The following is a 21,653-nucleotide window of genomic DNA, read 5'->3' on the forward strand; positions in this document are numbered from 1 at the left end:
TACAAAGGGAGCTGAAAATAATACTCACCCACAGAGTCTAAAAATAAGCACCAAAATTTCCCCTCCTCGTTTCTGATTTTTGTTTCCCCTCAGGTGATGATACCATGCTCCTTTCCGGCTCTCCTGAAATGCATCACATGCTCAGGGTCACAGACTCCGGGAAACTTTCATGCAGAGTTATAGTTTTGGGACGTATTGTGAGATACCAGTTAAGGCCTTTACATTTACATATGCATAAATAACATAGGAACCATAGGCATAAGTGTGCTATGCATTAATTACAGTAAATGTGTTTTCAGCTGCACTACTATGAGGAAATACACTTCTTCAGAGTATTTTTATTTTTGGTTTAACAGATTCTGTTTAGTTTAGACCTGCAGCTCAGCCCATTTCAGACTTCTATAAAGAAGCCAATTAAAATACCAGAAGCTTATTGATTGTTTTAGACAACTCGATTTAATGCAGACTTGCTTTATGCAAACATAGGAATTTTAAGAGCACAAGCTTCTTAGAACTGGCAAACAGCTAAGTTTCTGCTCCTGCTGAATTATTATCTGTAGTTCCTGCCAAGTGGACAAGCTTTCCCACAAGAGGGCAAGGGGAGAAGAGTTCAGATGAAACTAATTGATGATGAGTAGTAACAATCCTATGGAGTTCTAGGGCAATTTGATACTTCTGTAGTATTGATAAATCCTCAGGCATACGCTTTATGAATGAATAAATTTTCCATAAACATTTTATGAGGCAAGTAGTTTCCATCCCACATACGAAAAAAGCGGGGTCAGTAGGTGTGAACACAGATGGAGCTGGTTCTAGAAGCGAAATGAAAAGGTGGAGTCCTGGGATTACGCTCAAATCTTGCTATTTCTGCAATACTTCATTTAGAGGTTTTGCTGACGGGAGGGGAGACTGACCATTTTTTCATTACACACTGTGGATATATACCTGCAATCCCTGACACAAAGCTGCCCCAACCTGCTCGCAGACCTACCTCAGTGCACACAGTAGAACTCATGCCTACAAGAGTGAAGAAGAAATCCACAGTGATGATTCCGTGCATGGAGGGCACACTGCACCCCATAGGAAGAATGTCACGCTGCCAGATGTGTGCTCCATTACATTCTTCTAGTCCTGAAGGAAAAACACTTTAAATTCAGTATATATAATACTGTTGTTAATGTGAGACAGGAGACTGGCAACATGCCACTACCAGAGCCAAGAGATGGAAAAAACAGCAAACTAGTAGAGTCTCCCAATCTGAAGCAGACAGATTATTGTAAGCTGTCTCCATCCTTGGGGCTGGATGGCCCGGGATGATTTATGAACACAATATTTACAACTAACACACATGAAATACATTATGGGTAGAAATAAATCTCCTAACATGCAGAGAGAACAGTTAAGATAAAAGAATGCATATGGTAAACTAGGTGAATGTTTGTCATTAGAAGTGTGGTACTAAAGCCAGAGCACGCCTCTGGGGCAAAGGATACTGTGCGTTTGCACTAATGTTTATCAATACTCTGGAAGACAAGATGTTAGGGAAAGACTTTTCCTTATTATTATTATTTTAATTTCTGTCCTAGTGAATTCAAAGCTGCTGATGAAAGACATGGTGACGAAAACACCTAGAAGTAAAATGCAGCTATAAAGGAAGGTTAGTCTTGTGCCTGCTTCATGAACAGGCATAAGTACAGTCCAAAACCAGCCTAACTTTAAAGTCACTCATGAAGGGAACAGTAGCATGAAGCTCTACGTCATCTGTTGTTGTTTTATTTGTTGGTGGTTTTTTGTGTGGGGGGGGTGTTCTTGTTCTTGTCATTTTAAGTTTTTTTCACTTTTAGTAGTCTCAATGGTTTTGATTTACAGATCCTGGGAGGTGTAAACATCTACTTCAGTATCTCTAACAAGGTGCCACAGTCCTGTTACAACAAGATACAATCCACGCAGAATGACCTTTCATATTGACAATGTCACAAGATTGTTTTATGCCCAATGAACTGAAACTATGTAAATAAACCAAGCTCAGGTCAGCCTGTGTCTGATACAGTTAAATAAATGACATCTGGAAAAAAGAAACTACAGCTCTTCTGTATTTCACTATCAGGTCTTCTAAATTAGTCCCAGTTTGTACTTCTTTTATCAAGTCAAGCATTAATGAAGGACAGAAGAACGAGTATCAGAAAGGAAGGAATTTAGGAAGGGACATCCTGAGTATTTCCAAGAATTTTCTGTAATGCAGCAGAACCACTGCACCAGCAGATCACAAGCACAATCCTCTCTTCTCAGTGAGAAGATCCACAGTTGTCTTAACGGCTTTAATTATACCTTCAGATTTAATAGACTTTCTAAAATGCTAGCAAGTCCTTATTAAAAAAAAAATAATCACCAAACTAAATAAACCTATTTCCACATTTGTTTGATCAAGAAATGTTTTTCTGTTCAATTATATTCTATTTAAAGTTGATTTTATATGTTGTTCTAGTTACAGATACCAACGTGCCACATTAACTAGTCTTGGTGTTTTTGCCCCACTGTTTTGTGCCCATAAAAAAGACATGTGATCTTCTGTAATTACTACACCTATTACTTATAGATTTTTTTTTGGCAGAGCCCTTAAGTACATTGATTTCAAAGGATGCACAGAAAACAGGACAAATTCAAATGGCTATAGGCCACAATACTATGAGACATACTTAAAAAAAAAAAAATGAAAGAAGACAGAAACGTAAAAACCTCAATCCATTTTAGATCCTAAATTCAGAGCCAAAATCCTTTAAAATGTGGGCAGATGATACAACTCCCTCAGCAGAATTCTAGGCTGGGCCGCAGAACCCAGGGCTTCATGCCATCAAACCTAATCTTTGTTTGAGATCTGAAACATTCTCTCCAACAGTTTTCAGTCACATTGCAAAATTGTAGAGGAAGATGAAAGGCAGATTCTCCCCGCCTCTCTCACACTAACCCCAGGGCCTAGAAACATCAGGACTTGATTTAACCAAACACAGAGCGGGCCAGAAAAATGATGAGTGATACCAGGACGTGACTGAGACACAGAAGACTTGATCTGATTCACAGTTTTCCATTGGATCTACTCAGAACCTTGAGCAAACTGTGCCCAAATTATGATCTTAGCACAAATTAAAGTGGTATGTTCAGAGAACCACTTATCTTTACTTAACTGCAGTAGTTTTAGCACTGCTGTTGTTACTTTTGAGAGGTAATTGTGCAGGCTTCTTGACAATTTGGTTTAGGTTGTCTAAATGAAGCTAAACGACTCTTACCATCTTCAGTTGCTGACGACAATGACGACTGCGTGCACCTTTTTTCTCCACGTTTACTTCAGTCCATCAACCAGGAGCAAAGCAATCCTCCTCCAGCACACCTCCTTCAAGTAGGGCACAGGGAGAAAAGCAAACAAACAAACAAAAAGGAAAATAAACCATCACTTGCAGCACCTTTTCGTGTAATAGTAACAGTCTTGTGTGCCATCATCAGCTGTGGCATTTCATTCACACAGAACACTTGTGGGCACATCACATATGTTTTTCCACTCAACGTATTTTTAAATGTTTCCCAGGCAACTGTTTCAATACAATATGCCTCCTTGGCAACCCGGTGCCCACAAATGCCATGCCACTCTCCCCAGCCCTCTTTTTAGGTCTTCCCATCTTGCCATATAAATGTCACGTGGCTGCATTTTCTACATACAGCTACACAGGTCCTGAACCCGCTCCTACACTTGCAAGGGGAAGGCTGAGTTGAAAAGATGAGTTGCTCACTCATCTGTGCACATTAACAAACTCAGGTTCCGGTGAGGTACTGGAGGAAGCAGGTTCCAAAGCCAATGACATTTCATTGAAGACTACGTCACCTAGCACTAAAATTAGGGAGTGCTTACATAACTGTCTCCATTCAGCTGATTTTCTCAAGAAACGGCAATGGGCCCACACTTCTCAGAACGAAACTGAGCGTCATCTTTATTCTCCTGCCCATGCTAAAGGAAGTCTTTCACAGCTTTCTTAATTCTGTGGCTTGAATTGTAATACGTCCTACCAGTGAACATAGAATTTCCCATCTCACTACAGACAGTGGTTAGTGCTGCGTGAGCCGATATGACTGAGTTACTCTTCCCAGCGCTGCATTTGCTGCTGCAGAGGATGTCATGCTGGCAAGTCCCATTGCTGCAGGAGCTTCCACTGATGTTCTACTACATATACTTCAGTTCCTTGTGGTATCTTTAGGGACATTTTCTTCACCACATTTAGCAGAACGTGCATGCTAATTCTTGAGTGAAGTCACAGCGTATTTGACAAGAACAAAAATTTATCAACATATGCTCCTTAACCACGTGAGAATTAGATCAAGTAATCAAAACACAATAACGTTTCAATTTTCTAGCAAAGCACTATTTATTCCTAACGTCCTCCTCTGATCCTGGAGCTATCACTACAGAACCAAAGTTATTTTAAAAGGACCAAAACTCTCTGATAGCATCAGAGTTAACAAAAACTGTGTGGGCTTTAGCCTCAAAGCTGTACATTAACAAAGTAGTAGCTCATGCCTGCAATTATATCAGGCTCTGAGAGAAACCTTGCAGAGACTACGGTACCACTTCTTCATTGATTACTCCATAACAATAGCTGAAAATTACAATTTTTCCAGGCTATCAAACGCCTAACGCTCCAAATTCTACACCGGCAGCAAAAATCTCCTCCCTGTCTGTGAGCTGTTGTATCTGTAATAGAGACCCTGCATTACCAGGCTTTCTAATTCTTCCCAAATGCAGAAGCTCTCATTCAATGTTGCAGCTGTTGGGTAGGAAATCAGAAATAGCAGAAGGCGGATTAGCTGATAATGTACCAGTTCTTCCCCAGCAAATGCTGCCACCTGCGTTTTACAGTCTCCTCTTTCCCTCAGCCCAGGAAAAGATCACTTGGTTTGTTTGGCAGGCTTAAACGATTGTGGAATTGCAAAAGGATTAGAATTTGTTATAATAGCCCCTTCTTCCTGAGAGCAAAAGTTAAAACTGAGGCCCAATTTACAGCAAGAATCAGGAAACATGTAAGTAAAGATTAAGCATGTGCAGCTTGATGAGCCTCTACAGGGAGTAGATAACTGCACATGCTGGCACTCCATTTACAAGGAAATCCCTGAAGATAATCTGTAGAAGCATTCTAGCTTCCAAAAGCTCAAATCCTTCGACCATTGGCTCAAATCCAGTTAAGGCTGCTGATGATAAAGACTTCTCTTCGCATTTCCATGAGAACTTTTTTGTAAGATCACAAAACACTGTAGTTATTGAATTAAGCAAGACTCAAAGTCAAGAGAGAAGTAACGGGACTTCCATGCCAGTTGAGGAAATGATGCCAATGATCCCGTACAACATGGCAGAACCAGGAGCAGGTCCTATTCTACACTTCACCTCCATGCTATGGCAAGTCCGTTTTTAATTCCGGAAAGATGCAAATTAAAAATCATCATCTACACTAGTAATTTCCACTCTTCTTTTCATTGTATTCTTTCACTTGTCATCCTTATCGCACAAAAAAAACCACAGTTTTTAAGCTCACCCATAATAAAGCTTTTGCCAACGTTATAATGCGTGAGTCATAGTACCACACAGCAACACCTTCAGCACAAAAAACAGACAACACTTCTGATGGCTGTTTTTGGAGAAGCCATATCTAACAGCACAAACCTGCGAGCGCAACGCTTGGTTTAGGAGGAGGGGATTGCCCAACTAGGACGCAAGTGGTCATAAGACGTGTAAAACACTGACAGACATCACAGCAACAAAGGCAGGAACTGTGGTGTAAGCAGTCATTAATGGAGATACACCTAGGAACACGCACAGACGCCTGCAGACATGAGCTCTGCCAAAAAGCTCTCAGTGCCCCTCAGGTTCTTTCCAAATAAGATTTCTGTACTCTTTGCTGCCGCCAAGTGGCGGTTATCAGCAGCGTAACATAATTCATAGCACAGCCTTAAAGAAGGCCAGCATTAAAAAAAAAAAAAAAAAAAATCCCTCTTTCCTCGTCATCGCGTTTTCAACCACGTACACGGCCGATCCTCTCTTCCCATCTACACTTTCTCTTTACTGATGCACAATTCCTCTTGCTATTCTTTGCTGTCTGCTGCTGTCACCGCAGTCCTTCCCACTGCAGCCCTAAAACCTCGCTCCAAATTCACCGCTCCTCACCTGGCTCTGCCTGGGAAGCTGGGCAGTGCCTGTCCTGCCAGGGAGGGAAGGGAAGGCCTATGCATGGAACCTCATCTCCTCTCACTGGGAAGCAGCTTCTAAATGCCAGCAGAAGCGAAAGGTGCCAGTTTGTGACTGTTCCGTTGCTTCTGGGGTACTGCAGTAGCTGAAAAAAACACTCAGAGGAAAACCATCCCGCCAGAAGAACCGAGCAGCACCGCTTCTCCTGGAGAAGGAATTAAATCTGAGATGTATTCTTAATCTACTTTAATATTTGAGTTTGCATCTTTTGGCTTCAGCCACGCACCACAGCAAGCAGCGCTTCGGGATGGGCGCAAAGAGCCGCGGAGCGACGCCGCCCCGCTGAGCCGCAGCCATTCCCCCACAGCCCCGCACAGCGGGAGGCGGAGGCGGCCCATTCCCCCTGAGGTGACCCCTGGGGGGGGGGGGGGGCCGCCTTTCCGGAGCGGCCAAAACGCTACACATTTTACACAAAGCTGAAGGAATAAAATTACTGCTAAGGAGACGGGTCTCCAATCCAAGCTACGCTATCAACTCGCTGCAGGCCCCACAGGCCGCGCCGAGCCCACCACGCGGCGGGGCGACGCCTTCCGCTCGGGCCGCTGCCCTCCTCCGTCGCTCTTCAGTCAGCGCAGCTCAGAGGGCGGATCTACCCGCCCGCCCCGCGGTCGTCCCCGCGCTTTGTGCCCGTCAGGAGAAGCGGAGCCGCCCACCCGCCGCGCTGAGGCGGTTCTGAGGCGGTGCCTTTCCCGCCCAACGGCCGAGCGCGCGCAGCGCCGCCTCTTCAACGGCCGCCGCGCGTGCCCCGGCCGCGGCCATGGCTGAGGAAGGAGCCGCCAAGCTGCGCCTCAAACCCAGGAAGGCGCCGCCGGCCTGCAGCCGGGAGCCCAGCCCCGGCCTGGAGCGCGCCCGGCGGTGCCAGTGAGTGCGGGCAGAGCGGGGAAGGGCTCCTCGAGAGGGGCCCGGCGCGGGGGGGGATGCTTCCCGCCTTCACGGGGCCGGCGGCGGGAACAGCGGCACCCCCTCACGCCACCGTGCCCGCACCCGGCGCGGGGCCGAGGGCAGCGCCTCGCGGGCGGCACGCGGCAGGGCCCCGCCCCGCTGCCCGTCAGGCGCCGTTGGCTCGTCGCAGCGCGGCGGCGCTTGTGTCTCCTGCACGTGGCTGGTTGTAAAGTCCATTCGTAAAACATACGGTGTCTTATAAACACTTGAAATTGACCTGCGCCTCCTGCCTTTGCCACCACGTATTACTGCCGGGACGGGGCTGGTGAGGAAAGCCGATGCGTGAAAATGAAGCTTGCTTTCTTCAGAGCAGAAATAATTCTCTTTTCCAGCCCTCGAGTAAGGGAGGATGGAGGTCACGCTGGGGACACACGGTTCAGGTCCTGGCAGGACGGTCCGATGCGCTCTCAGTTGTGGCCCTTCCAAAAAGTCCTGAGAATTGTCCTCATCGTTCAGCATCACCCCTGGGGCTGCCACCCCAGGAAACGCTTCAGCCAGAAGTGGGAACACCAGAGCACAATTCGCGTATTGACAATCCATCCTCTTCAAATTGGCTTGATACAACCCTGCTAGCATAAAACCCTTATTATGCTTACTTTATAGTTAATCCTTTCTAATGCCTTCCTAGGAAGGATTAGATAGAGTTGTTTAGAAAGCTAATCAGTAATTTCAGATTGCCATGTGGGAGCAGCCAAGCACACACAGGAAGCGATGCAGTTGCCTTCCTCACTGCACACACAGTGATTCTTGTGCTCAGCAGGTGCCAGGTTCTGTCTTTAATAAGAAAACAGCAGCTCCACTTCACTGTTTCACTCCGAAATGAAGACAATAAGAAGTGCCTATATCTCATTTGTTACAAGTAGAAAGTAATGCTTTTACTGGACGATTTGGAAAGCAAGGGTAGACTGTAAAATGAGTTTACAGACTAAATAATTTCTCTTTGTTCTAGAAGAAGCTTGCCGTAGGCTAGACAAAGGCTCCCTTGATAAGCAAATGGTATAATAAACAGCTAAACTTTTTTGCCTCCCCAGGGAGTCTCACCTCTTTTAAACTGTGAGAAGTCTGCATTGGTGTACTTATTCCTCCTGACAAATGGTTTTTATGTGCCTTGCTGTGGTTTTACATGCCAAAGTTGTCAAATGTAATACTACCTTCAGCACATAGTGCTACTTGATCAAGAGAAAATAGGTAAGAAGGGAATTCTGTGTAGTGGAAATGGAAGAGGCATACTAATTTGCAATCATAAAATCCCTACCTTGTGCTTAGCCATTAACAAAAGAGGTCAGCACTCTTAGCCATTGCTTTGGGCTGAAATAGGTTAATACAGCATCAGCTACTGGACATTCGATTTTAAAACATCTACTTTGATAAAGCAACAGTTAGGAACATAAATGTTTTATGAAACCTCAGCACTACGCCAGATTAATTAAGAGGCAGAATAATAGCTACGTGAAGTATTTTCTTTGCTCTTTCCCATTCCCAAACTACCCGAACTCCCTCATTTTTCAGGGCTCTGGCTGACAGAAGTTCCTGGTTTGAAAAAGATGACTTAAACGAGTGTGAAAAAACATGGAGTTTGCTCCTGATGAACATCAGTCAAGATTTACAATGCACGAGTTGGCAAACGGTGCCCAGTTTTCCAGAGTTCTTCGGAAAGGTAAAGGAAGTGCATTGCATCCTGTTCGTCTTCACTTTGTGTTGTACTTACAATGTTGACACTCTGAAATAACTTTTAAATAGATGATTCTCAGCTCTTTAGTCTCTACCTACATTGCAATGAACATAAGGACTACTTGTGTTGTCCTGCAAAGGGGATCTCTCTACCAGCATCTCCCTAAAGAAATGGAATTGGAAAATGCAAAGGGTAAGAGGTTAATTACACAGTGACAAGTTTTACAGTGCTCGATTACTGTATACAATCTTAAGATACAAAACACTGCACTTCTAAAGCAGATTTTTTTTCCCCGAACAACAGCAGGTCAGTATTTCCTGTGGGAAGTACAAGAAGAATACCCTATTTGTGTTCAATCAGTGGGAATTACTCAGAAATGTTAAGACACACTGCATAAATTCTAAGAAGTTGTTAACTGGTTTGCAAGCGCTGGAAATAGATGTAAATAAGATGCTCATAGCTTCTATATAGTTTAGATTTCTCAGTCCTTGTAGTATGTCCAGCTTTCAGTGTATGGATTTGTTCTGAAGACACTGTGTGTATGTCACAGAGCTCTGAGGATGAGAGGCTGCAAGAACAAGAAGTCTTTAAAATTGGAATGAAAGACTTTCACTGGATATCATTCCCATCCTTTCACAAAGAACAGAATTCTAAACCAGAAGATTTTAGCTCCCCTCAGCTAATAGAAACACAAGTATGGGACCAAGCAGATGAACTGGAAAGTTTACCTTCTACATCTGAGAAAGTGTGCTGTAAAATTAATACAGATCCCAAGAACACGGCTGGGGAAGACACAGGAGGTATTTCCAAAGTAGATGTAAATCTCAAACCGTGTGATGTCAGTCAGCATAAAACTTCCACATGCCACTTGGCATTGTCACAAGGAACTGCAAAAGCTCTAAGTGTTCAACAGCATTGCAGAGGGGCTGTGCAGAACAGCAAGGAAAACAGAAAGCAAGAGAAGAGAGAGCTTCAAGCACAAATACATCGAGGCAGCATTTCATTTGGTGAGACCAGACGTGTGCCTGCAGCAGGGAATCCTCCTCTGGTGAGCATGGCTGGAAATGAGAGCTGCAGGGAGAGTTCTGTACAGAGTGAAGGATCTTCAACTCTTGACAGTTGCCCCATGTGTCTGATTCGTTTCAGTGGAACGTAAGTCTCCTATTACTTTGTATTATCTTCTGAGTAAACAGAAAGCTACACTGCATTGCATTCTATGCAATGTTATGAAAATAAAGTAGGCAGAATTTTTACTTTTTAATGGCAGAATTCAGTCCTCCATTACTCTCAAACTACCTCTATTAAAACAAAAATCCCTCTTCCAGCAATGTAGCACCTACTCTGTACAAGTTCTGGTTTTACTTGAAATTACACCACTTACTAGCACTTTGGTTGCTGCTGTTGCTGAAAACTAATATGGCTCTGAGCAGGTCCTCAAACACTGCAGGATACATCTGCCAACCACTTTCCTTCTCCAGGAGGCTGAATGAGACCAAAGAATGGCTTCGTTAACATTTTCAGAGTTGTGGTTGTTTTGTGAAGGTATTTAGACAGAAAAGCTGAACAGTTCCTGTCTTCATGTTCAGTTCTCTACCACGAGTTGCTGTGTATTGATTTGGATTAGCTCTTGCAGAAACAGCTTTACAAAAATAGCCCTCCACAAAGTGGACATCAGAAAGCATCCTTCCCATCAGAAATCTCATTTCCTGTAGCTTCAGGTTGCAGTTGGATGTGGAATATGGCAGTGGTTTTGACCTGTATCAGTTGCCTAATGTTTTCTTAGGTTTTGAATGTCTACACTAAAAACATGCATTCAGATCAGCAAGAGCAAAAAATTGCATGGAGATGCAAGGATCCTTAAGATCAGCATGCATATACATACACCTAAGTTTCAATGTACAGCATCCCACAACTAGAATTACTTGTCCTGAAAACAAGTATGAGCATTCTCTTCCAGTAAAAGACATGAAGAAACAACCGAGCAGCAGGCCATAGCAGATACAAGAGCGCGTGGCATATTGTAATACAGGAGTGACACACCCATTGAGCTACTAGAAGACTTTTGAGATTATACAGGAATGGAGAGGAGTGGGGAAGAGTAGCATAAATTGAATGATTTGACTTTGTATCTCACCGAGTTCTTTTTATTTGCAGGCTGTCACAGTTGGATATCGATGGCCATCTTGCTAGATGCTTATCTGAAAGCGCAGATGATATAATGTGGTAAATCCAGAATAATGAAGAGCAAAGGGACAAAGCTGAGTATGAACCTTCCTCAAAGGAAAAGGAAAAATGTGTCAAGGAAACACGTCCTTGTCTCAAACTTCCTGAAATATCATAGATCAGGAACTGAAAGGGAAGGTCAAGTGCCACCTGCCTGTTGCCTGGAATCTTTTTATTTGAAATCCTCTCATATGTAACCAAAACAGCTGAAACAGGCACATACAACTGCCTTCCCACACCGTGAAAAAGAGCACAGCAAAGCAGTATCTGAAGTTTTCTGTCTCAGCAAACCTTTCTTCTGGACCTCAAGAGCCTGCAGTTCAGGTGTGAGCCAAGTACATAGAATAAACAGACTACAGGATTGGAGTACAGGCATCATTCTGTAGGTTTAATTTACAATAAGGTCGCTTTAAAAAGTGCAAGTTGGACATAGCTCAGTTTACTGATAAATAATAACAATTAACTTTTTCATTAAAGTCTTTAATAGATGTGCAAGAATATAAATGATCTTAGCTGTTATGGATTAGTATACCATCTTCTGCACAAATAAAACTGGTCAAAGATCCCAACTAATTAATTATACAAAACTACAAGAACATATTTACTGTTTTACAATCATTATATTAGCTAGAATTTTCATTTACTATTTCAAATAAGACAACTATATATCATAACCAGATCCATTTGTAATATATTAGGATTTTTTTTAAACCACACATTTAATTACATCCTTCATTTTCTTTTATTTATAAAACAAGTACTTTATATAAAAAAATTTCCCCTTCATACACTTGCACGTGAGCAACCAAACTTGTATCCAGCAAACTATTTGGCAACACAGCAACATTGTAAATGCCTGTAAGTTTTTAAATAAATCAAGTATTCTTTACAATGTTTGTTTAGCAAATGTGTCTCTGTTCTTCCTTCCCTCCCTCCCAAAAATGTTCTGGCCACCTAGGAACACGGTTAAAAAACAAAACCAAAGACAACAAATCACATTTATAATCTTTCAAGTTCTATGCCTCAGCATGTCAGAGGACAGCTTCATCTGTCCCATTCCTTTCATGAGCTGCCTGCAGTCACTAATGGAGCTATCGATTAGCTGTATCACCAGGGGAACGCAAACAAAAAGTTCTCATGGTAAATAAAGCAGCTGACAAGGAGAAGGAAAAAAAATTTAAATGACAGATTTAAAAGATAAATATTTCCTTTACTAGATAAAGTATCTCAAGTCTGGCATTTGAGGCGAGTACTTCTTACTGGTTAAATTATTTAGTGCTGACTGATTAAAACACATCTTGCTTAATAGAAAAAGCTACAGTCCAACCTAGAGAAACCCACAACTTAGATCTGAATGGGATTAATAAAACTAAACCACGCACCCGCATAATTGTTGCTAATGAAAGGATACAAAATGTAGTCTGTTAATCAATGGCTAATTGAAAGTTCTAAACAATGTTTTGGCAGTCTCATCCTAGCACCTCATGACTTGGATGTGAATCCGAAAGATGTCATGTTCAGCACCTAATGCAATGCTGTACCCTGAGAAAACCATATGTTAATACAAAGAAAGCGAGAGTGTTGCATTTTGTCCTGCAGTTTACACCAAATCAGGTGAGATGACATGGCACAGGGTTTCTCATTACTTCCTGTTCTGTATTTACAACTCACATAATGTAGTTAACCGAAAACCCAGCAAAAAGAAATACTGCCTCGCTGTTACTCAGAGGCAGCTGAGTCCTCACAAGCATCTGATGTTTCAGAGAGCAACGCACACTTACTAATTACCATACGTAGGGACGTGAGCTTTCCAAGCTGGTCACTAACCACCTGGCTGGAACACGCTTCTCCCTGCCTTCCCCGTCCCCTACCCAACCACCCCCAGCTCCTACAAGGGGTTGGGCAGTTAATCAGTTCTTTACCCAAGTTCTTGGGTATGCTTTTTTCCTTCAATTAAAAAAAAGCTACTACTTTGATGCAAACCATTTTACCAAAACATCCCATTCTTTTATGTCAAATGATTAGTTAGTAATAAACACTGAGCAATTGTAAGCAGACAGTTTATCGTAAGTAGGAGGTGTGCTTTATCAGGAAAGTACATTTTATATTCTGGTTATTCTAGATTTACTATTTCAACTTTAAGGCTATGCTTCATTATTACGCTTCCCCTCTGTCCTTGAATATTTGTACTGTTGATGAGAATACTCTCCAAAAGTCTGATACACAACATCACTGTAGGTGTAGGCACTGCTTCAGTATTTCCAGAAATCCTTTGTGTGCAAGTTTAGTTCTCCTCAATCTATACATTTTGGTAAATTTGGGATTTAAAACAGCACATTTTGAAATTGATACTGTAAAATCTAATTTGGAATTAATATTGCTGAGTCACTCCACAAGTCAAATTCTACAAAGAAACGAGTGAACGTTAGGTTGCAGCTGTGAACCATGTTTCATATGTAAATGGTTACTTTAATATTAACAAGCAGAACTTACCAGGTTTAAGAACGTTCCAAATATGTAACAACTCTTCAATGCAGTTTATCCATTTAGGCACTTAAATCTTGTACCCAAACTTATGTTTTGATTGCTAATAAAACACAACTCCTTTTAAATACATCTGAGACGTTTAGACAGGTACCACTTGTGAAAAAAGGCATCAAAAATAAGCTTCAACACCACCGTAATATATTTTATTCTTCAGGATGTTACACTAATATTCTTCAACTGGGAGCTCATTGCATCAAGTGTTTGTAGAAAGTGTGCAGTTCTCAGAATTGTTCAGAAACTCCTTTCCCAGAGATGCAATGAGTGTTTCAATCCTTCATGAAATAGGCACAAAATGCAAATTCCTTCATTAATGAAGCCAGTTGTGTCAGTGCCCAGAATTTAAGAATAACTTGGTGGTAAGACACCCACCAAAATCATTATTCTCTTCTTTGATTTTCAGCAGCAATTTTTTTTTTTTTTAAATCATTGGTCTCCATCCAGAATCTTACAGTTCCCCAGCCTCGCATGCATATACTGTAGTTAAGTATAAATTTAAGGTCATTCACATTGTCCACAGCAAAGATGTCTTTCCTTCATACTGTTTCTTCTGTTGACAGCAACAATGGATTAATATATTCAAATCCTTCAAATTCTGACTGGTCTATTCGTTTTATTATATCTCTGAAAAACAAAAAACAAATTTCATGTTACTAGTTGCAAGTAGTTACGTTGCTATATGTATTTTCTTCAAGTAACAGCAAAATACCTTACAGAAAGCTATGTCATATTTCACACTCCTGGTTCATCCCATTCACGGGGCCAACCTAGGGTTATAGCAGGCACTTTATAATATAAAGAGGTTTTGAAATGCCATTGTCTTTCAGAAGAGTTCAGCTTTGTCGTGTAGCAGCAAGGAAGAAGGGAAGGACACAGAAGCATGCAAGGCTGGAATGTGCCTGCTGCTAACAGTGACAATATGCAACAGCCTCAGCTCGCACAGATGGCACACAGCCATATGCAGCACTTCAGGCAGTATCTGAGAAATTAGAAATCGTAAATCCATTACTAAATGCCCAGTTCCAAAAACAGTACTTTAGAATCAGCTTTATTAGGCACCCAAGAAGAGACACAGACTGATCTGGGCACACCTTCATTAACCAGCTCTGTGGAATTCAGTTACAACTGCAACGAGCGCAAAGCCCTGAAATACAACAAATTGGTTTTCTTCAAACATGAATACAGGGAACAAGACAGCAGGCTGCAAACGTTTGGAAAACAATGCAGTACAGTCTGCAGCACAGGGCATCTAGCCTGACAAGGGAAAAACAAGCAAAGGAAATTAAAAATACTGAAAATAAAAAGCAAGTAAGTAATGCTTTACAGTAAAGCTCACCTGAAAAGAGTCTTGCTGCACCGCAATTTCAGTATTATGCCTTACATCTCTATGAAAGCTCAACACTTCCTTTGATTCACTTCTGTTCTGTATTTAACTTCTAGATGAGCAGCAAATAGCTTCGTCGTCCTTTTGACAAAACAGCACCATACTCTACGTGCTTCACACACAAGTGACAGCTACAAGAACGTTTCCTCTCTGACGTTTTCCCTGGTACTGCACGGAGCTTTCCCCCGTTTTTCCAGCCAACACTCAAACTTGCAGCCTGAGCTTTTAACACATCTGTAACTACCCCAAACTGTGTACAGCTACTTCACTAGAGTTTGGGCAAGCTAAGATTCAAACTGCCTGGGTTACGAACCAAATTTGTACGTCCTCATTCAGTGCTAGGCACATGCTCAACAGTAAATTAATGCCATTTGCTGACCCACTTAGTAGATTATGAGCAGTTTTCTAATATATAAGAAGTATGGTAAGTTGTAGGATACCTGAACAATTCCTAAATCAATTTAGTTTCTTTTTTGACTACATTCTAAAGGTAAGTGCATATTTAAAGATTACTATGAGGAATCAATTTTTAGAATTTACATATAAATTTAATACATAATTGTATTTAGGGAAAAAGAAAAACTTACTCATCATCTGGGGTTAGCTGCACAGGTTCACTGGTGAACTGTGTATCAAAGTTGTCCAAACCATAATCGTCTGTGATCTGAGGCTGAAATGGAGGGGTTGTTTGCTTCTTCTCCAGCTAGGAAAAAGTACAATGGGAGAGGAAAAACATTAGAAATATTCAGTAATTTTAAATTCCCTAAGAACAACATACACGGACAAATAAGTCACTATAGTTCATTTTAATATTGGTGGAAGGTACAAACATGCTAATAAGTTTTATTCTAGTAGACTTTGACACTAAGTTGTATATGCTTCTGGTTTATATTTAAAATACAGCAAAAGCCTAAAAACTTGAGAAGTAATCAGAAATTATTAAAGCTTTAAGATTACAGAAAAGCTGTTACTCAAGTCTTTCACCATATAAATTAAAATACTGTTGCTATGTTAATCTGGTTCAAGATTTAAAATTGAGAACGTATTCCAGAAGCTTTCCATTCAAGCCAAGAAGCCTCCCAAAATCTCTCATTTTTCCTCTCCTATAGCTTTAAATCAACCTGTCAAATCAAGACATCCAGACTTACTTGTTAATATTAGTTCCAGCACAGAACAAAACTGTAAGCACTATTTACTAACATCCCCATCAATGGCTAGTCATTAAAAGCAAGAACTATCAAAATGCTAAAGCAACCCAGACGGTTATTTTGCAATTAAAATGCAACTGTCTTTACATACAGTGCTTCCTGCTATGAGAACTGGAAACCACTATTTATCTGCCATACCAAGGATAGTCAAAACATGTGAAAAAACATTTTAAATTCAAATAATGCTGCTCTAATCATTAAGAACCTTTTCTCATTTGCTGCAGCAGGGTGTTCAACAGTAGCCACAGTTTACTCATTAAGGCAAATCCCTGCTATCATCCAGAGTTCTAAGATTGCTCTTATCACAGGCTTGACTGATACAGGAGCTGCTGACAGATTAAGTGTGATTTGTTGAAATCTCTATCCACAGCAGTTAAAAACAGGAATTCCCCCTTGTTTAGCTTGTTCCAAGGGAAAGTCATGGACAGGCATTTTGAATTCCAGAAGCTGGTGGGTACCCAAGCACATCCAGCTCGCTCTGTGAGCCAGTCACTAAGCACACCTCGAGATGCTGCATGACCTTGCCAACTACGTCACAGCTTGCCTCAAATGCATCATAATGTTACCACAGTAATACAACAGAGGTAATGTAGAAAGTCTCCGAGTTGAAGTACTGTAGAATAAGCAGCATCTTCAATTATAATAAATCAAGTTTTTGTAGGGATTGTCCACAAGTAGTTCTAATGGATCTGTATGCTTCTCATGTTACTACACATCAAATATTTGTGAATAGAATTCTTTTCATCATGACTTGGTATTTGACAGTGCAGTCTAACGTAAGTACTGCGATAAAAAGAAAGCACTCTGCTTCGTAACAGAGAAGGAAGGAAAGAAAGAAATTAAACAGATTTCCATTCACTCTTAAACACATTGGTTACAAAACAGCATTAGCTGCCCCTCTTCCCAGCTCTGCCATGCAGCCAGCACTCACGCTAGCTCCTATACACTGAGCAGCCCACGCAGCAGCCAAGTCAGTGCTGCTGCTCCATTCCTTCACACAAGCCAACAAGCTATTCCAAAGCACGACATTCTGGAAAGTCAGTGAGGTAAATAATACCACTTGCATCAAAGACACGAGCTGAAAGAACCAAAACACTGTGTGAACTGAACTGCATTGTGCACACTCAGCCAGAGTAGCTAACGTTTCCAGTGCTTTGTTCTAACTAAGTGCTCCTAGCGTTTCAAGGAGGTCACATCATTAATGTCATGCGATGTTATTCCAGGTCTGTCCTGCAAACATCCACCTGTTTGATGGGAAGACAACCAGCCAAACTCTGATGTCTACAGTTGTTGATATGCTAAGGCCATGCCTTAAACTGAAAAAAAAGTACATCATTGAGGGATGCAATACAAGAAAGGGAACAAAGGAAGCGTTAATGCCAGAGAAAAACAACGCATGAGAAAGTGTAACGTTTTAGACAATGTGAAATGTACCTCTAGGCATTCCTAACGCCTCAATAATTAGAAACATTAAGAAAATGAGTCAACTGAAGAAACAAAAAGCAGTCAAACTAAAAAGGAAGAGTAACTTCCTTTCTAAGTAAGTGATTCTCACATCTACCTATTATCAACAGAGATGGCAAAACTCTTCATAGGCAGATTCACCGTGAAGAAAACCGATTAGCTTAATTATCATATTGACCAAGTACAAAAATATCATGCAAATTAGCTCACAAATTGACATTAATATGAACATCTGATGAAATTTTCCTAAATACTCCACGTTTAATTGACATTATGCTGCTGTTTGGTCTGCCTATAAGGAAGCTACTGCAGTGATTCCAGAGACCAGCCTGGATCAGGCTGACAGCAGTGTCCCAGGAAAAGCAACGCCCGACGTGTGTCCTTAGCCTTCCCCAGCTCCACACCTCGCTGACCACAACTCTGCCCGAGTTCTTCCATACCCAGCCCCTCCTCCTCCTCTCCCCCACGATCTGTGTCCACCGCAGCTCATTTCGCCAGGAAACAGAGGCTGCTGATTAGCAAGCAATACAAGTGCTCTTCCTGGGAAGCTGCTCTTGAGAGACAGAACAGAAAAATGCATTCCCCCTCTTGTCCTTCGCTAGAGGACTAACCTGGTCTCATCTATCACAACGCTCTTTTTCACACGAAAGGCAGAGTGCAGTATGCCCTCAAACTGAGAAAACTGATGGAAAAGTTCAAGAACGTATCAGGGTCATAACTAGCAAGAAAAAAGTGTAACGTACAAGCCCTCCATCTTCAAATTACATTAAAAATGCCATTCCTGCAACATAAGCACTTGAAGGAGGTATATTAAAACTTTCAAGTGTAGGTTTTACTGATTTAATGACATTGAGATTAGTTTTAACCTATACAAACCTGCAGAAGTTTGGCCAACTTCTTTCACAACATACAATCATTGCTTTGTAGCTCAATATGAAACACCCAGAAGGTGCCATCGAACGTTTAGTTCTCAAACCATATGCAATGGCATGTTAATATACAACAAATAGAAAAATAAGCATCGATGCAGTAAAAGGCAGGAAGCATATAAAGCTTCCCCATTCCTATTGGGCCATTAGTGTGAAAAATCAGGTCAGACAATTCCAACGAGCCACTCAAACGTTTAACTGCAACCATTTTAAAAGGCTAAAACCTCCTAACTATTGTTTAGATATTTATTGTCAAACCAGTGAAATATTCCCAGATACAAACATCAAGTCTTGGGAAATCAGAGGAGCAGGTACAACTGCAATGTATTTATGTTGGGTACTGAGAGAAACAGTAAGGTTACCTGGAAGAAATTCACCTTCCTCCCCAAAATTCTGATTTTTATTACTTATTTTTACATATACTCTTGGATCTCCCAACTCTAATCAAAAAAATACTGCCATCAGGTCTCATGCTCTAATTTTATTTTACAATCAAACCGTGGCATTTGTTACCCACACTTCACACTGAGAAAATGCAGTTTCGTTAGGAACCCAACTTCAAAAGGACAACCAGCGTGCTAATTACAAAGCAAGGCACAGCAAGTGATGAAGCTGACAGTTGAACGTGCTGAGTGAAGCACACGTTGCTTCATGAAACGTGCTTCTCCATCCACTGCCAGTGATTCATGGATGCTAGTAAATTCCATCAATTTCGTAAAAACAACAATTCTTGCAGCGACACTTCAGAGACATTGCTGAGCATTAAAAAACTGAAGTTGTTCATTTGCCCCTAAATTGCCAATTTATAAGACAGTTATAACCAGAACTGTTAAACATAGCAGATAACCATGTGTTTTCAGAGTTCTTCTATTTATGATCACCTAAGATGGCAATTCTGCAAAACGTTTGCTTAATTGGCACGCTGCTTTTGTTCAAAGCTTCTTTAATTCAGAGAGGTTCTGTGTACACATCTCAGAACTGGCATCCTGAAATGGATTGAAGTCATTACCTTGCCTGCAGAAGGAAGGGATAGAAAGGATTCTGGGATAAGAACACAAAAGAAATTGGGATAATCCTGTTCTTCAGTGTTGGCACGTGTATATCGTAACATCCCTTGTGGATACTTCTTACAACATTTGCTGGCACTACTATTTTCAGAGTACAGCTTTACGGCTACATTGCTTGTGCTTTCACAGGTGTTTGAAATAGCCTCCTAACAGTAGAGATTTTCCATGTATGATAGACTTCACAGTGGTTTTCCCATTTAACATTACTGAATTACATTTTAATTGGAAGAACAAAGGGTAAATAAGTGCAGGCTTCCAGTACTAACACAGTACGTTTATCACTCACGCTGGGTTTCTTTAATGGGCCATCTAAGCAGAAATTACAGAACTTGAAACAGGACCAGTGCCCCAGTTACAGGCTTTGGAAAAATATGCAAGAACAATCTCAGCTGTATCAAATCAGAGGTACCAAACTTTCTGTGTGGATCCCCTTATAACTGGGATGGGGTAAGCTGGGGCAGACCTGGGGACAAGACCCAGCAGCAGGAAGCACAGCTAGTTCTGGTACCTGTGAGTAACTTACGACACGTGGAGTTTCTATTCCTGCCATAGGAACTCTTTGGTCAGATCACAAAGTGACCAAGAGGCCACAGCAACAGCTTTTCTCGCTTCCTTCACCTTCCACAAGCAAAAAACAACCCCATCAAATAGTGTGACTTAAAGATACAAAACACAGAACCTCAAACAGAATGCTTGTGCAGCAGAGTTTACACTCTGTTATTACACTCAATACTGATATTCAGCATTTCCATATACATTTCACAGATACGCTGCCTCTGCAAAATCTAGAGCTTCCTCTTCTCTGATAACTAAGTCAGACTTCAGCTAATCACAAAGTACATTTCACTTGAAGATATTTATTAAAATTCTTGAAAACTGTATAAAACTTGATGTTTTTCTAGTGCAGAGTTGTGTTCATTTATGGGCAGAAAAGACATTTTGGGGGAGAGTGAGGATAAGATTTTAGCTTATATTATGATCCATAACTTAAAATTACCACTGAAAACTTTTTTGGTGGGTACCAATGCTAACAGGCATGCAGCTGACCCAAGTTCTAGCTGTTTCAGGTTTAAGTTTGGTTAAATGAATTCTTCCCGCATTCTCTGAACTGCAGGGGTAGTTTTCCTTTAATTTAAAAGAAAATATATTCCAATTGCTTCCCCCCCCCGTTCTGTTAAGGAATTTATCACCACAGAAGTTAGTACTTAAAAGCTGTGGTTTAAAAGCAGTATGTTACAGGTAACTTCCTAACCACTAAGTGAACTATACATCTGTATGCTCTGCATTACTACTCATGCTACAGGGCATAAAAGTGACCAATATACGAATCAGAAGGAAGTTATTATCTGTATGAGAAACATGGTAGGCTATGAGCAGTTGGAACCATTTTTACCTTCCTCTGAAGCTTCTGGTAATGGCTTTGATAGAGACAGGCTACCAGACTTGATCATTATTCTGATCTGTTATGGCCTACGTGGTACATACACTTTGGGTTAAGCCTTGCTGGCCACTGGAGGTCACCGTTCCTCTAGAGAAATATCAGATAGAAAATCAACATTCAAAGCTCCCCTTGGAACAGAACTAATGACACTAACGGAAAATTGAAAAGCACACTTTGTTTTCATGCAACATCCTCAGTGACAACAGCATTCCACGACAAAGCAATAAGACTGTTTCAGTACACACTTCTGTATCAAGATTGAAACGCTAAGTTTTGTTTTCATGGCAATAATATCCCGTGATTCTCTCAGTCAGCTTTCCCCCTGGCTCCAGCTTCTTTACACGCCCAGGTGGATGGCTGAAACACACCGAGAGAAGGGAGACATTCTTATCTTCTACACCAACACTTGTAAGTTCTCTTACAGGTCTTACAGATCTTGTACACTCTGAAGTAGTTGTATTTAATATTAAATAGTATTCTACGATTCTACCCATTC

General features: G+C 41.3%; 2 protein-coding genes across 6 annotated transcripts in view; one reads left to right on the top strand and one right to left on the bottom strand.

Moving 5' to 3' along the window:
• Positions 6,722-11,707, top strand: FAAP20 (Fanconi anemia core complex associated protein 20). Of its 3 annotated transcripts, none has more exons than XR_002444467.1 (5): positions 6,722-7,144; positions 8,735-8,882; positions 8,966-9,089; positions 9,201-10,049; positions 11,052-11,707. XR_002444467.1 is itself a non-coding variant. In XM_021417640.1 (4 exons), exons 1-4 carry the CDS (start codon positions 7,041-7,043, stop codon positions 11,122-11,124), a joined length of 927 nt encoding a protein of 308 aa, XP_021273315.1. In that variant the 5' UTR covers positions 6,722-7,040; the 3' UTR covers positions 11,125-11,707. The 3 variants fall into 3 exon arrangements, 1 of the variants encoding a protein (XP_021273315.1); XR_002444468.1 differs by having other exon boundaries at positions 9,448-10,049; XM_021417640.1 differs by lacking the exon at positions 8,966-9,089 and having other exon boundaries at positions 9,448-10,049.
• The window catches only part of PRKCZ (protein kinase C zeta), a 42,582-nt gene continuing 34,712 nt past the window's right edge, over positions 13,784-21,653 (bottom strand). For all 3 annotated transcript variants that reach the window (XM_021417613.1, XM_021417612.1, XM_021417615.1), the window contains exons 18-19: positions 15,636-15,751; positions 13,784-14,288 (exon numbers count right to left, since the gene is read on the bottom strand). In XM_021417613.1, coding sequence (XP_021273288.1) covers positions 14,201-14,288; positions 15,636-15,751 — 204 coding nt within the window. In that variant the 3' untranslated portion in view covers positions 13,784-14,200. The remainder of the gene's footprint in view (positions 14,289-15,635; positions 15,752-21,653) is intronic.

This window comes from Numida meleagris, chromosome 20, assembly GCF_002078875.1.
Source record: "Numida meleagris isolate 19003 breed g44 Domestic line chromosome 20, NumMel1.0, whole genome shotgun sequence".
Lineage (NCBI taxonomy): Eukaryota > Metazoa > Chordata > Aves > Galliformes > Numididae > Numida > Numida meleagris.

What these genes read in the sequence shown, in the direction of transcription:
- FAAP20 (XM_021417640.1), top strand. Translation starts at nt 7,041, where the DNA reads ATGGCTGAGGAAGGAGCCGCCAAGCTGCGCCTCAAACCCAGGAAGGCG. An exon ending in GAGCGCGCCCGGCGGTGCCA is followed by an intron (nt 7,145 to 8,734) that starts GTGAGTGCGGGC and finishes CTCATTTTTCAG; the next exon opens with GGCTCTGGCTGACAGAAGTT. An exon ending in CTGATTCGTTTCAGTGGAAC is followed by an intron (nt 10,050 to 11,051) that starts GTAAGTCTCCTA and finishes TTTTATTTGCAG; the next exon opens with GCTGTCACAGTTGGATATCG.